Here is a 13,910-nt window from a genome sequence, read left to right as displayed (position 1 = left end):
GATTTTGTAATCAAGTGCTAGTTATTAGCTGTGAAGGCCACTTCCACTGCGATAACACAATATATTACTATAGGTACACACAATCAGTGTTATTATTATATTTTTTTACTTTAAATCTGATATTTATTCCATTTCTTTCAACCTTTTCTTTCACTTCCAGTGTTTAAACACTTAGATCCAGAAATAATTGGACACTGACATGAATTTTGTTATTTCGGCTTTTTACCAAAATAAATTCTTTGTGTATTATTCATGACATATGTTTTATCTCTACTAGAAAATATTTGGGTTTCTCTTTTCCTTGTGTTAGATGGTGCTTCACCTTCTGAAATAGGAAGCTCTGGTTACAGTGGTGCTCAGTGGGACCGTGGAGCTAATCTCAAGGATTATTATTCAAGGAAAGAAGAGCAAGAGGCCCAGGCGGTAAGGTTTCCTCCTCCTTCCCTCTTGTTTACCTCTATTCATTTAAATTTTAGATTTGATCTTTAGTTAAGCACCTTCCCTCTTCCTTCAAGTAGGATAATAGTTATGCGTTTTGAAAGGAGTGTGTGTGAAGTGTTTCAGGGTAAGCAGTTGGATAATTCTGCAAGTAAGGCCCCCAAATTTGATTTTATATTCCTCTAAATAAACATCAGAAATAAAATATTGGTTACCCTTGTGAGCTTTCTAGTCACAATCGTATTGCAGGACATTGTAGAACAATCTTATTGTCCCAGCCCTCACAATCTTATTGCAGAACATTGCAGAACAATCTTATTGCAGAACTCTATGTAGTTTTCACCATATGCTGGGTGCTGTCCCTTGCCTAGTTACACAATTGTTTACATACCCCCGGGGCATTCATAGCAGAAGTTAACCAGCAAAATTTCTACTGATGTTTGGTTATTGCTTCTTCTTTACAATGGCATAATGCAATAGGATTCTGGCTAGCATGTTTGAAGATGGTAGAATAATCATTATTAATTTAATGAGCTAACCATGTCCCACTGGAAGTTTAAATTTTTAATACTATATGCATGCTATTAGAGTTTCACTGGAAACTCTTAACACAAGAGTAGAGACAATCCTTAAAATCTATTTCGTAAAATACTTGGCATTAGTCTACCATCTTCCAAACATGCTGGCCAAAATCCTGTTTTACTTATTAACTAGATAGGGAACTGTACATATTACTGTGTCGTACAACAGGATGCACCCATATTAAGAGAGGCATTTCTAATTTCTAATTACAAAGTGGTTATTTCTTACACCTAGACCTTGGAGTCAGAAGAAGTAGACTTAAATGCTGGCCTTCATGGGAACTGGACCTTGGAGAATGCCAAGGCACGCCTGAATCAGTTTTTCCAAAAGGAGAAGATCCAAGGAGAATATAAATACACCCAAGTGGGGCCTGATCACAACAGGTTTGCACGTTTTTCCTCTAGTGTGGCAGATAATACTGAAAGGGGATGGGACATTTGCAATTTTTGAATTGCCGCTCTCAGAATTGTCCCAGACAGAAGTTTGGAGATGCAACCAGAAGTATGCAGAGCAGTGTTTCTTGCTTCCATTGCCCTTATTAGCCTTTCAAGAAGATGGAAACTGTTCAGGTGAGGGCTGGGAATGACAAAGCTCCATGGAGTTGCAAGATTTCATGGAACAAGTAGTTCTTTGAGAGGTTCCCTGTGAAGAGCCTAATGAGTAATGAGGCTCCTGGAAATGGATGGCAGAAATTCAATGGAGTGGCTCCTCAGGTACTTTTAGGCTTTACTGGGGTCACAGCATGTCTATTTGACCCTTACTTGAAGGTGCTAAGTCGAGAAATATTTCTTAGTGCTCCTCCTTTCACTCCAATATGTTCTTCTGTGCCCTGATTGTTTGGATTAGAGGAGGAAGTCTTCAACAGGAATTTGTATTTTCTTTATTGAAGACTCCTGTTTCCTATTAACCCAATTTAGAATTATTTAGGATTCAGAGAACCAGTGAGCTTTGATTCTCAGATAGTTGTTAACCGTTGTGACAAGTAGTAGTAGGTGTCAGACGTTCTCCAGATAAGAGAAGGTAAATATTCCAGATGAAAATGTCTTTGTCTAATTTAAATAAGGTGCAGAAGTGTATTTTTGGAGGAAAAGAAAAGCTGTTGATTGACTTAGCAAGTTCAAATGAGGTAAAGTAAACAAGTTGTGACATCAGCAGAGCTTGGAAAGCTTTTACTAATTATTATTTTGGGGGATCTTGTGGGCTTTTTGCTCAAGGGTTTGTTTGGAAAGGAGCAGTTCTACCAAGAGGAGAATACATAGTAATTAGCGTTCAAAAGAAATTTGCAAATCGTGGTCGTCTGTGCTTCCCTGTTCTCAAACCTTTCCTTTGGCTGCCCCTGCTTCAGCAGCATAAGCACAAGGGAAGTATAGCCCTGAAGGTGGCAATCAGATAGAGATGTTGATTTTCATGCTGCTGTACTTTCTTTGCCTGGAAAGAAAATGCTCTATTTTGAGAGCTGCCATCCCCACCCCTCTCCTCTGTGCCTTTGATGCCAAGGTTTAAAAAGGGATGCATGCTTCAGATGGGGCTAATGCCTGTACTTGTGGATTGCTGCTTTTGTTCTTAAAGTTTCAAAAAGCCAGGTAATGGAGGCAGAACACCAGTGGCATTAAACTATTGCTAGGCAGAAATGCAGTTTTAGTTCCCTTGTTTCTGAGGTTTCTGACTTATTTCAGTCAACAGCTATGTTGCTTGATTTGCGTGTTGTTAGGTGTTCTGTGAACTGGTTGGTCCAATTCAGAAAAAATATTTGCAGTCCAACAAACCACAGCTTTCCAGTTTTCACATCACAAACAGTCTGTTGCCTAATTATCTAGAGAGTCTTCCCTGTAGCCAGATATGCAGTTAGGATAGAATGGCGGGGGAATAGGAAGGAGGACTTCATTAGTCCATTGTTGATAGAGTGAGCATGTTATAGCTAAACTATGCAATTCACAGTTGTATTTAGTAACTGGGTTCAAATTATCTCGCTTTTTTTTCTTTCAGCATCCATTGGAGATATTTATTTGTGCATTATTTTGATTATGAAATGTTATGTTTTTTTAAAACTAGGAGAGCACCTCTGTATTTTATCAGCAAATTGATGTGCAGCAGTCAAGCAGTTCAAGATTCTCCCATCATTCAGTTGTTTTGCCAGGAAAAACTTCACCTGCTTAACTTCTGCAAAGTGAATTTCTTAAGTAACAAGACAAGACAGTTGAAATAAAGCTGGCAGCTACAATTGTGCATGCTTTGGAATGTTGGGAATAATTTTTTTCTCTACAGCTCTGGAAGTTGTAGTTGTTTAGAATGAAGCATTTCATCAAGTACAGGCTGTAAAATCTATCTGCTTAATGAAGAGAGGTGACAGTATGTTTCTCAGCCTGCTTGTCGTTTTCCAGAGAGCATTCCAGGGTGTAGGACTTGTTACTCCCAGGAAGGCTCAGATGGATCATTTGTGTTCCGGGAGAAAATATGGTATTGGAAGCATGTTGTAATATGTGTCTTGGTTTAGATTTCTCCAGAACTTACATTTGCTTAACAGAAGGAAGGAAAAATGAATACTCTGTGCACAATTTGAACATGCAGCTAAACCCTGCAGGGTCACCTCAGATCTAACTGTTGAAAAAGAGTAAGTTCTGCTGTAGTGATAAATGTTCACATTTTACTTGGTTTTATTAGTCTTACAACTCATAGCAAGTGAGTTTGTATTTTTCTACTGTAGTGTTTTTATTCTTATTCAGTTCAACAATAGATTTTCATTTTGCAGCAATACGGATTTTCTAGAAATTTTGTGACCAGAAAATTTTCCAGAGCCTCATATATCTGAAAGATTTCCAGAGGAATTTTCCCCTCAGAAATATATCTATTAGATTGAACGAACTGATAAATTTAACTAGGTTCATAAAGTCATGAAAGTGTGATTCTGTGGTACATTTAAATAAGCCATATATTTGGTTCAAAATAGTAGTGTTTGCATATTTGGAAATATGGTAATATACTCTCCCTTTACTTGGTGCCCTCTCAGATGTAACATTAAGATATAATTTTATATGGACTTGTGTGGAAGCAAGTCCCATAGACACAGTGGGATTTTGTTCTGCAAAAGTTTCCTCTCCAGGTAAGCAGGATTTGGATACCCCAATAAGCAAGCAATGGTTGCAATGTTCAGAGTGATTAATCCTTCTTATTTGCTTTAGGAGTGATTGGTTAGCATGCCCCAGTGCACTGCCTCATCCATGAAAACCCAGAATTCTTGCTTTATTGTTATGCTGAACATACCCACAGATTAACAGACAAAATCTCAGATGTAGTGGAGAGCTTTATTTAAGGTAAACATGAAAGTGAATGCTTCTGATGTCCTCTGGTGGTCATCAGAAGAGAAAGGAAGTTTATACCAGCTGATAGGCTTTTTAAAAGAAGTTAAAACACTGTCGCCATAGAGAATTTAGTGCAACAGGAGATCAATGCATATCTTTCCATATATCTCAAGTAAAAATAAATATTTTTCCTGGAAGTAGTCATCTGAAAAAAATCAATTATAACTTTGTAACTAGCCACTCTGGCCAGTATTTTCTCCATTGTCCATGTTACAATTAATTTTTGTGAAACAGTACTATGATTTTCTTCTTTCTGTAGAAGAATTCAGTAGTGGACATTGTTCTGCTCCATCATCACTGCTTTAGGGAGGACACTGAATTTGTAACAAGAGATTGTTTGGCAGAAACCATACTGCAAGTATGTAATTCTGAAGATGATCTTTTCCTGGTGCGCAAGCTGGGTGCTCTTGTCCAGTGGTGGGATGGGAGAGTGGCTCCATTGCAACAATGCTGTTTAAATTCCACACCAAAAGGGGTGGCCAACTGCGACACCAGAGATTTTTGCTCATTCACACATGTGCTGCTGCTTAGGCTGTACTAAGCAATCACATGGGAATCTATTGTAAACTGATTTCTGGTGTCGCTGTTCCCCCCCCAGGTGGAGGAGAATGAATTGAGTGCTGAATATAAGCCTGGCTGAGAAACATACTGGCATCGGTGTCATTAATGAAAGGGTGGCTGTTGTGTCCCTGAGAGCCAGTGGCCTTTTGACTCATGAAGCCGCTGTGCCTGAAGGTCAGTTCACGGGCAGTTTAGGAAGGGGCCTGAGGTTACCTTCTTATCATCACCTGACATTTCTTTGTTTGCAGCCTTTGTTAACAGGTTCTTGTAACAGGTTCTTTCTGCAGTGTTGTAGGAATATAAGAAACCTAGCTTAGAGGAGAACCTTTTGCTCTTAAATCTAAAGAGGCACTTTGGATGGTGTTAGAATGCCATTCATAACGCTTCCCAAGGTGTTTAGGAACATTGCATTAGAAATAATTAACATTCGGTCCCTATGCATGACTTCTGTCTCCATGTCCACAGACCTCCAAAAGTCTCCATGCCCATAGACCTCCATACCGGGTTTGGTCTTAATCTCTTTGTTGTTAGCAGCCTACATTGTGAAATAGATATGCTACACCCTTCTTCCTTAGAGTCACTTTAGTAATTTCCACAGTATGTGGGATAACTAATTGCCTTGTTAATTAACTCTGCTCAAATCCCCGAACAATTTGAAACAAGAGCCACTTAGACCTGTCTTTGAATATCATTGTATTGGAACCTTGTCCCAAATTTAGGAATATTTTTCTGGGATATGTTGTTCACAGACCTGCTGCGTTTTATTGAAAGAGAGGTGTGTATATTACCCATCTTGCCCAGTGTAGTCATACTTAGTCTCTGGTTGGGGCAGAAAACTGCTTGAGCAGATGTTGTAAGACTGAGGTATGCAATATGCTACATAAGGTATTTGTAATATGGTTCCCTTTGGGATTTGGGTTCCTTAAAGTGTGCTGCTACTTTGCAAAGTAATCCTGTAAAGTTCTGAATCTCGATTTAATTTTTATTGCCAGATTATTCTTTTTACCCTATATACTGTATTCGTTCAAGAAATTTGTTCCTCAGCCCTACTTCATATCCATTCTTTGTAAAATGATGGAGCCCAGATTAGTGAGAGAATATTTTGCCTTTAAGGCATTGTAAAATCATATACGCTTAAGAAAAGGTGGCTCTTTTTCCAACAGCTTCAGAGTAGAACCAGTTTTAAAGCTTGGGTTTTTAGGTCTTCATGGGAAGTGTGAATGTTTGAATTTTGATGGAAGGCCCAGTTGTGTGGAAGATACATAGTTTGTTTCTTTACAAAAATGAAAGTGATACTTTTTTTCTAAATGTGTTGCAGGAGCTTTATTGCAGAAATGACCATTTATGTCAAGCAGCTTGCCAGAAGTAAGTTGTTTTATTTTGCGGGAAATGAACATTATGCAGAATATCCCAGCTGGAATGTTTTTAAAACATCTGGAACATGCAAGGTGCTTTGTCCTGGTTCTCTAGACTAGAAGCCTAACTATTACTTATACATACGTCTATCTCCATATCTAGAGGCCTCGAAAACTTACTTCAGTTGGCCATTTCCTTCCTGCCAATACACAGTCTAAGAATCTAAGCTTGAGGACCAAATGAAAATGAAGAAAACATGCTAAGTCTCTAGTTTTGCTAGAGTTGTATTATCAGGTCTGTCCAGTCTTTGACCGTCTAGTTATTTATCCAAGTTGTAAACTTGTACTTTTCGTGTGGTGGGTATTCACTGTACAATAAAAATTTGGAAATGTCACATTGAAGAAAGGAGGGGGAGACTATTCAGTAGAAAACTATGCAGCCATACATAACGATAGTGTAGCAAAACATCTTACGTGAAAGTTGTTATTGCCTATTTGAAGCAGAGCTGGAAGGGGTCCTGTCTTCTGTCAATTGAAAAAAAGATGTTCTACCAGTAGAGTGGTACTAGTAATGAGGCTGTCGTGCAAAGCCATTCTCTCTGAATGTGATGATGCCAGTAAGTTACAGGCAGATTTGTACAGATTGAATAAACAAGTCTGCTAACTGACTAAATGAAAATCTAGAGATGGTACCCCACAAATAAAGTTGTTTGTTGTATAAGCATGTCTTGCTTGAAGTACCCTTGACAGTTGTTTCTTGGCATATGTTCCTTGACAGTAATTAAAGACAAAAACAGATGGGATTTCTGCCCTGCTAATCTTCAAAGCTTGCACTGGAGATTTTCAGGGAGTTGATCAATCTGCTTCTGTTCTTCAGCTTTTCCTTTCTATGAAATGAGAACCAGAGATGACTTCTTTGACAGCTGTCACACACATTTATTACTTTTGTGTTTCAGGAATCTTTGCTCGTGAGCATGGCTCAAATAAAAAGCTGGCAGCACAATCTTGTGCCTTGTCTCTAGTCAGGCAGCTTTATCATTTGGGCGTCATTGAGGCTTATTCTGGGCAAACCAAGAAGAAAGAAGGTGAATCGGTGGGTTCAATGAAAAATGTCCTATAATTGCTTCTTGTTTATATGTTTCAGCAACTGGCAAGCGTGGGTTCCTGATGCAAAGTCTTCTCCTTCCAAGATCATACAGCCCTAATAACCAAAGTATTGCTGTGCTGTTCTGGAAAAATGATTGATATTTGTATAGTTGGATTAGAGCAGAGATAAACAACATAGAGCCTCAGTGGACCCCTGTCCCAAAATATTAGTTAAATCAGAGGAGTAGTCCTCTACCTAAAACCTGTGGTGTAGGTCCTCAACCCTTTCCTGACTGCACAGTGGCAATTCAGCACTAAATTGATCTTTTTTTTTTTTTTTGCTTAATCATTGCCTTAATTGTATAAGGAAGTTTTCATGTTGTTACATCTTAGAATATGGTTTTCTTCCCTGTTTGTTGGAGTGTTAGTTCCTTTTATATGTTTCTGTGGCTATATATTGTTCAGGCACCAGAGAACTACGGGGTGGCAATTCTATGATGGTGAAACAGTCCTGGGGACACTGAGAAATGCAAAACAAAAAAACAACTAAACAAACAAACACAGTCTCTAGTGAACATGGAAGGAAGCCATAATTCAGGAAGAAAATAAACCAGTTGGAGGCTGCATTGTAGTGGTAAGAGAGTTGAGGTGCAGTATCAAAACAGTAAGCATGCTCACGTTTTAGTGAGAGTACTTCATTTTGGCAGTATTCTAAATGTATCATTCGTTAAATCTTGTTTTCTTAGTATCTAGAAGTATTTATACTTCCCAATTTAATTCTTCTGTGGCAGAGGTCCCCAACCTTTTTAACTCCACGGACCAGTTGGGGAAGGCAAGGCACCCCCCTGCACTTGTGCCCATAAGTGGGCTCGCACGTGCATGCGCACATGTGCAGAGGAGTGGGGGTGCTTGCATGCACATGCGCAAAGGGTGGGAGATGCTATGGGGCACTCTTGCGCATTCACAAAGGGGGTGCTCGCTCATATGTGCGGAGGGGCTGTGAGTGGGGCAGAAGTGTGTGATGGAGGGCGGGAGATCTGTCTCTACAGCTCGGTCCAGCCCAGGCCACGGACCGGGGGTTGGGAACCCTTGCTTTGTGGGATAAAGGAATGGTTTAGGATGCTGCTGCAAGCAACTTAAGAACGTTTTTTAACCACTATTGTGGATTTTCTTGTCACCTTGACAGCTGTTTCAGAGTCCTGTTTGACCTCTGAAATACAGAAAAGATTCAGGAGTTAACCTAAATGTTCCTGAGTGTTCTCTCCTGCTTACTAAAACCTAACAAGATCGCCTGTTTTTCCATGGAACTGGGTTGATGTACTAGAAGGAGAGTGACTAGAGCAGTGTTTCCAGAGAAGTTGGAGCCCATTTGACTGAATAGAGGCATGTCCCTGTGGTAGCGATGGCAGAGTGATACCATGTTGTTTCTTGTCTGTGGTCAAGAGACCTGTTATTTATCGGTCTGTGAGAAGAAAATGGAGACCGTCTTGTATTGTGGCCAGCACAGCCTCCAGTGTTGGAGCTGGCACTTGCTGGATAAGAACGCTCTGATCCATTCTGACTTGGTGCTGTAGTTAATGCAGGTGCCATGGGTGTAGCTTTGGTCCTGTTTATCCATTTATAATGGATCCTTTAAAGTTTGCGCAGCCTGAGGATGTGGAAAGGAATTTTGATAAAGAGAGATGAGATCTACCGCTTGTGCCCTGGGCTCTTGCCCTTCCTGCTTCATAAAAATAGCCAGGTGGAATAGCAGACTTGGTAACTGTAGATGTGAACATCTCTTTGCATCAAATCATTATTTCTGTTATGTGGGGAAAAGATGGTGTTCAGAACTCTCCTATAACCACCTTGGATCCCATTGTAGTGGATGATTTCTGACTAATTTCCAAATGATGTTTGTGGAAAAGAGAGATGGTTTAGATGCATTTCAGTCTGGCTGAATTGTGGGCCGGGGGTGGGGAATCCCAGGCCTTCTAGCTGAGTTTCTGGGCCCCAAAGGGCAACCTCTTCCTCCTCATGGTGTGATGTTTTAGTGGATTCCCAGCTTTCCTGTGAGGTTTTCCTCATCTAAAAGATTGAAATACTTCTCCCAAGCCTTAAATAGTACCAGGAAGTGCATTAATCTTGGCATCCCACCACCACCACCACTGTGGCTGCTGAGAATTTTTATGAAATTCCTTTTAGCTCCTAGATGGAAAGAGCTTCTCAGCTGTTGATCTGAATCCAAAGGTTTGTCTTCTAAACAAGTGTCTGATATCAGTAATGGCCTGGATGAGGATAGACAAAACCAGAATTTCATCGAGAGCGGTGGTCCCCAGGTGTTCTTGGACTAAAACTCCCAGAAGTCTTCACTGCTAATTGTGCTGGCCAAGATTTCTGGGAGTTGTAGTTTAAGAACCTCTGGGGACTCAAGGTTTGAAACCATAATTCTAGACAAAGATGCTTTTGATCAGTCAAACAGTAGATCAGAGACTAGAGATTAAACTTGAGGGTAAGATCATACAGCACTTACATAGTTCACAGGTTGGATTTATCTTAAATTCAGTCCTGAACAAGGTGACCAGATTTTGTTGGCATCCAGGGGTGCCTTTGCACAGCTGAAATTAGTGTACCAATTGCTTTCATTCCTTGTGATCTGGTTTACTGTGATATACTCTTTGTGACAGTACCTTTTAGTAGCGTTTGGAAACTTCAGCTGGTCCAACAGGCTTTGGCAGTTTTTAAAATATTTCTGTGTTTTTTGTATTTTTTTTTTATTACTTGAGAAATCATTTTTGGGTGTGGGTGCATATAAACTAGGCTTTGTGGTATATGAGATTGTTAAATATGTTATGTGGGTTTTTTAAAAAAATAGAAACTACAGTATTAGAATATTTTAATGTACCTTCTTTCCTCTGTATGCTTTAAGTGAAGGGTTATTTCTCAAGAAATTGATTACTTCCCATATAAATTTATAAAGGTAGTTTCTTTGGCTGAGCCCCTTATGTAATCATTTTGAATTTTCCCATCCTAATGCCACAGGTGGAGCCTTATGAGGTCAACATCAGTTCTCATTTGGAAGGTCAACTACAAAGCATTGTAGAGGAGATGCAGCTTGAAATCACTCCGCCGGTGGGTGTAGTCAGGAGATGTTTTCTTTCCTAGCTCATTGGGTTTCTACCAGTTTTCATACAGCAGCTTCTTATTTTCCTGATGCAGCCTGAAGACCCCAGTGTCCCTGTGACGCTCAACATAGGAAAGTTGGCCCATTTTGAGCCCTCTCAAAGGCAAAATCAAATGGGTGTTGTGCCATGGTCACCCCCACAGTCAAACTGGAATCCGTGGACTAGTTGCAATATCGACGAGGGCCCTTTGGCCTATGTAAGTCTACTAATTACTCATTCTCTTAAATTGTCTTAAGATTCCTGCTGTAGCCTTTCTCATTATACCAAAGCTTTTTGAGCAGCATTAACTGTCCATTTAGTTGGTGTCAGCTAGAGCAATTTAAACACAAAATTGTTTTTTTTTTTCATTTCCTGTGTTCTTTTTCAAGGCCACGCCAGAGCAGATTAGCATGGACCTAAAAAGCAATCTTCTTTATCAACTGGAAAATGATCAGGAGCTGCAGAAGGTAGATCTGCTGACATTTCACTTTATGAACAGTCCTAAATGGTTAGAAATATTTGCTATGACAAGGATTGAAAACATTGACTGTATGTTATAGTGGTTATTAGTATACCAAATAAGGAATTGCAGAACGTCTGTAGATCTGGTTAAGTCTGGACTGGAGAGCCACACCACCCAGAAGTGGGTTGCAAACAAGTTGAACTGACAAGATGATTGACCTTCATGTATTTATTTCTTTTTGTCAATTTGTCACTCCAGTGATCATACTGGATATTGTTTGTTTCAGTCATTGTGAGGCATAGTCTGTAGAGATACACTTGGCTGGGATTGGCCGTAGGCGCTTTTTTCTCTAGACAGAGTCCTCTACTCGTATTGGAAGATGTCGATGTTAGCATGTACCTGAAGCTTACTCATCAGTATATATGTGTGCTTGTGCACATTCACACATACACAAAAGTGTGTGGAATGTAGGTGTGTTACATGACAGTGAAAAAGGAGCCCAAAGGGTAGCTGTAGATTTCCTTGCCTTCTGCCAAACCTCCAACAGCTGCAGAAGTTGGAGACAATGGGAGCTGCACAGTGAGATATGTGCTGTTTAAATGGATTCAGCTAGGAACTGCCAGGTGCCAGATAAATATTGACATTTTTAAGGTAAGCACTTTCTGTCCTAGATTCTTCAAGAGAGGGACACTCTGCCTGTGAAGAAGTTTGAACAAGAAATTATGCAAGCCATCCACCAAAATTCAGTCGTCATCATCCGTGGAGCCACAGGTTGTGGGAAAACCACACAAGTTCCACAATACATCCTGGATGAATACATCCACAGTGGAAGAGCTGCTGAATGTAGCATTGTTGTGACTCAGGTAAAGAGCCAATACAGTGTTGTATTTGTGGCTGATTCATATTTGGCAGGAGTATTTTATCAGAATTGTCACTAGATCTAGCAGTTAATTGAACCTTAACATACTTTTTGTTTTATTGCAGATATCATATACGATGTTCCAGGGTGTCTGTGATATTAATTATTTGGTTATCCATGAACATGGGCAGAAGTAATCCGAGTAACTTAGATAATACAGTGGCTAACATTTTTGGGTGGAGGATAGCTTTCCATACAGTAGTAGCTCTTGGTTTATCAACTGACTCTGCACTAGCTGAATCCTCCAGTCCTCCCTTTTCATGTTTATGTCTTTCAGTAAGGCAATATTTATTTATTTATTTATTTAAAATATTTCTACCCCATCTTTCTCCTTGAAAAGGACCCAAGGTGACTTGCAACAATGAAATACAGTATTTAAAGTTGAAAGGAAATATACAACAGTGGTTATCATTAAAAGACAATATTTAAAACTATGAATAAGGAGGCATCTTATATCATTAACAGGCAATATTAAGGCAAAGAAGAATAAGTATACATTTTTTTAAAATGCCACTCTGAGAAATGGAAAACACAAAAATGGAAAACACAAGTGGTACTAAAAATCCAGCCAAAGCAGTACTGCATAGCAGCCTATCTGAAAATTACACACAGGTAGCTGGTTACTGAGGGAAGTCTTGCCTAAAGAGAAATGTCTTTGCCTGCTTGCCGAAGGAGAGCAGAGATAGGGTCAGTCTGGCCTCCTGTGGGAGGGAGTTCCAAAGTCTGGGAGCAGCAACAGAGAAGGCCTTCTCCTTTGTTCCTATCAGACGCACCTGTGAAGGTGGTGGGACTGAGAGAAATGCCTCGCCTCATGATCTTAACACCTGAGCCGGCTCATAATGGGAGACACGGTCTTTGAGATAGCTTGGACCCATGCCATTTAGGGCTTTATAGCTTAGAACCAGCATTTTGATAGAACGCAGATGTAAAGAGTTGACATGTTGGTCTAAATTCAATATTGCACTGGTGCCGCTATGCCAGTGTAATGGAACTTTCTATTCTCCTTTTCAGTCTCATTGCTGCTGAAAAGAATAAATCGGTGGGGTACAAGGGGAGCTGCAGTGAAGAGAGGTGATATCCCTCCCCTCTGTTGATTCTGTTGACGGACCCAGTTCCATCAGTAGATGTACTTCATTGAGTCTTATCCTTTATTTTCAGTTAAGGGAGGATGGGACAGAGTAGAATGCAGATGATTTGGGGGTGGGTGGAGGAGGTGTGACTAAAAGGGAGTTGACAGGAAGGTTTTCGGTCTCATAGTAGTTGTTTCGACATTTGTATAATTCTTTTGTAGTTCTGTAACTAATTTATTGGGGTTTTTTAGCTTTTAATATTGTTTTTAAAAATATTGTCAGTTGCCTTGGTTCCTCTTGAGGAGAAAGTTGGGGTATGCACATTTTGAATAAATAAAATAATAATTGTAAATACAGTAGTAGTAAACTTTAGGGTTTGGGGGGTTCTGTGTTGTGACAAGCCAGCATGACTTTTTAGACACTGTCCCTGCACAGGGGTGGGAAAAATAATATAAATCATTTTTGTTTTTGTTGCAATTCTGTAATTTTCTTCCATGGAGTTGTTGTGACTTTCCACATGTGGATTATAACCAGTTTTCCTTTCTACACATAGCCCAGGAGGATCAGTGCTGTTTCTGTGGCAGAACGCGTTGCCTATGAGAGAGGTGAAGAACCTGGGAACAGCTGCGGTTACAGTGTCCGCTTTGAATCGGTGCTTCCTCGGCCGCATGCCAGTGTGATGTTCTGCACTGTAGGTGTGTGCTGGTTTCTGGTTACTAATCCATAGGCGAGGATGGGGAGGCAGTGTAGAAAACCTGGAGTGGCAAGAGAAACTCTTCTTCCAATGACGTTATCATAGGGAACATGGGGGAAAATGAATACTGGAAACTTGCTCTGCATGGCCCCTACCTGCAAGTGTTACCATGGATTGAAAATGAGAAGTGGTTGTTGTGGTTGTTGTTTGGGTAGGCTTACAAGAGGGGTGAGATCAATA

General features: G+C 40.1%; 1 protein-coding gene across 2 annotated transcripts in view; it reads left to right on the top strand.

Moving 5' to 3' along the window:
• The window catches only part of DHX9 (DExH-box helicase 9), a 37,444-nt gene that overhangs the window by 8,567 nt on the left and 14,967 nt on the right, over positions 1-13,910 (top strand). The window contains exons 5-13 of one of the 2 annotated variants that reach the window (XM_020789732.3): positions 311-423; positions 1,255-1,403; positions 6,259-6,305; positions 7,252-7,388; positions 10,403-10,492; positions 10,580-10,741; positions 10,914-10,991; positions 11,659-11,850; positions 13,530-13,671. In XM_020789732.3, the coding sequence (XP_020645391.2) occupies positions 311-423; positions 1,255-1,403; positions 6,259-6,305; positions 7,252-7,388; positions 10,403-10,492; positions 10,580-10,741; positions 10,914-10,991; positions 11,659-11,850; positions 13,530-13,671 (1,110 nt within the window). Of the gene's footprint in view, positions 1-310; positions 424-1,254; positions 1,404-4,977; positions 5,115-6,258; positions 6,306-7,251; positions 7,389-10,402; positions 10,493-10,579; positions 10,742-10,913; positions 10,992-11,658; positions 11,851-13,529; positions 13,672-13,910 lie in introns of those variants that run through there. The other variant, XM_020789733.3, reaches the window with a different exon arrangement.

Source organism: Pogona vitticeps, chromosome 4 (assembly GCF_051106095.1).
Source record: "Pogona vitticeps strain Pit_001003342236 chromosome 4, PviZW2.1, whole genome shotgun sequence".
Lineage (NCBI taxonomy): Eukaryota > Metazoa > Chordata > Lepidosauria > Squamata > Agamidae > Pogona > Pogona vitticeps.
Note: the sequence above shows the minus strand (reverse complement) of the source record. Positions and strands in the feature narration are given on the sequence as shown.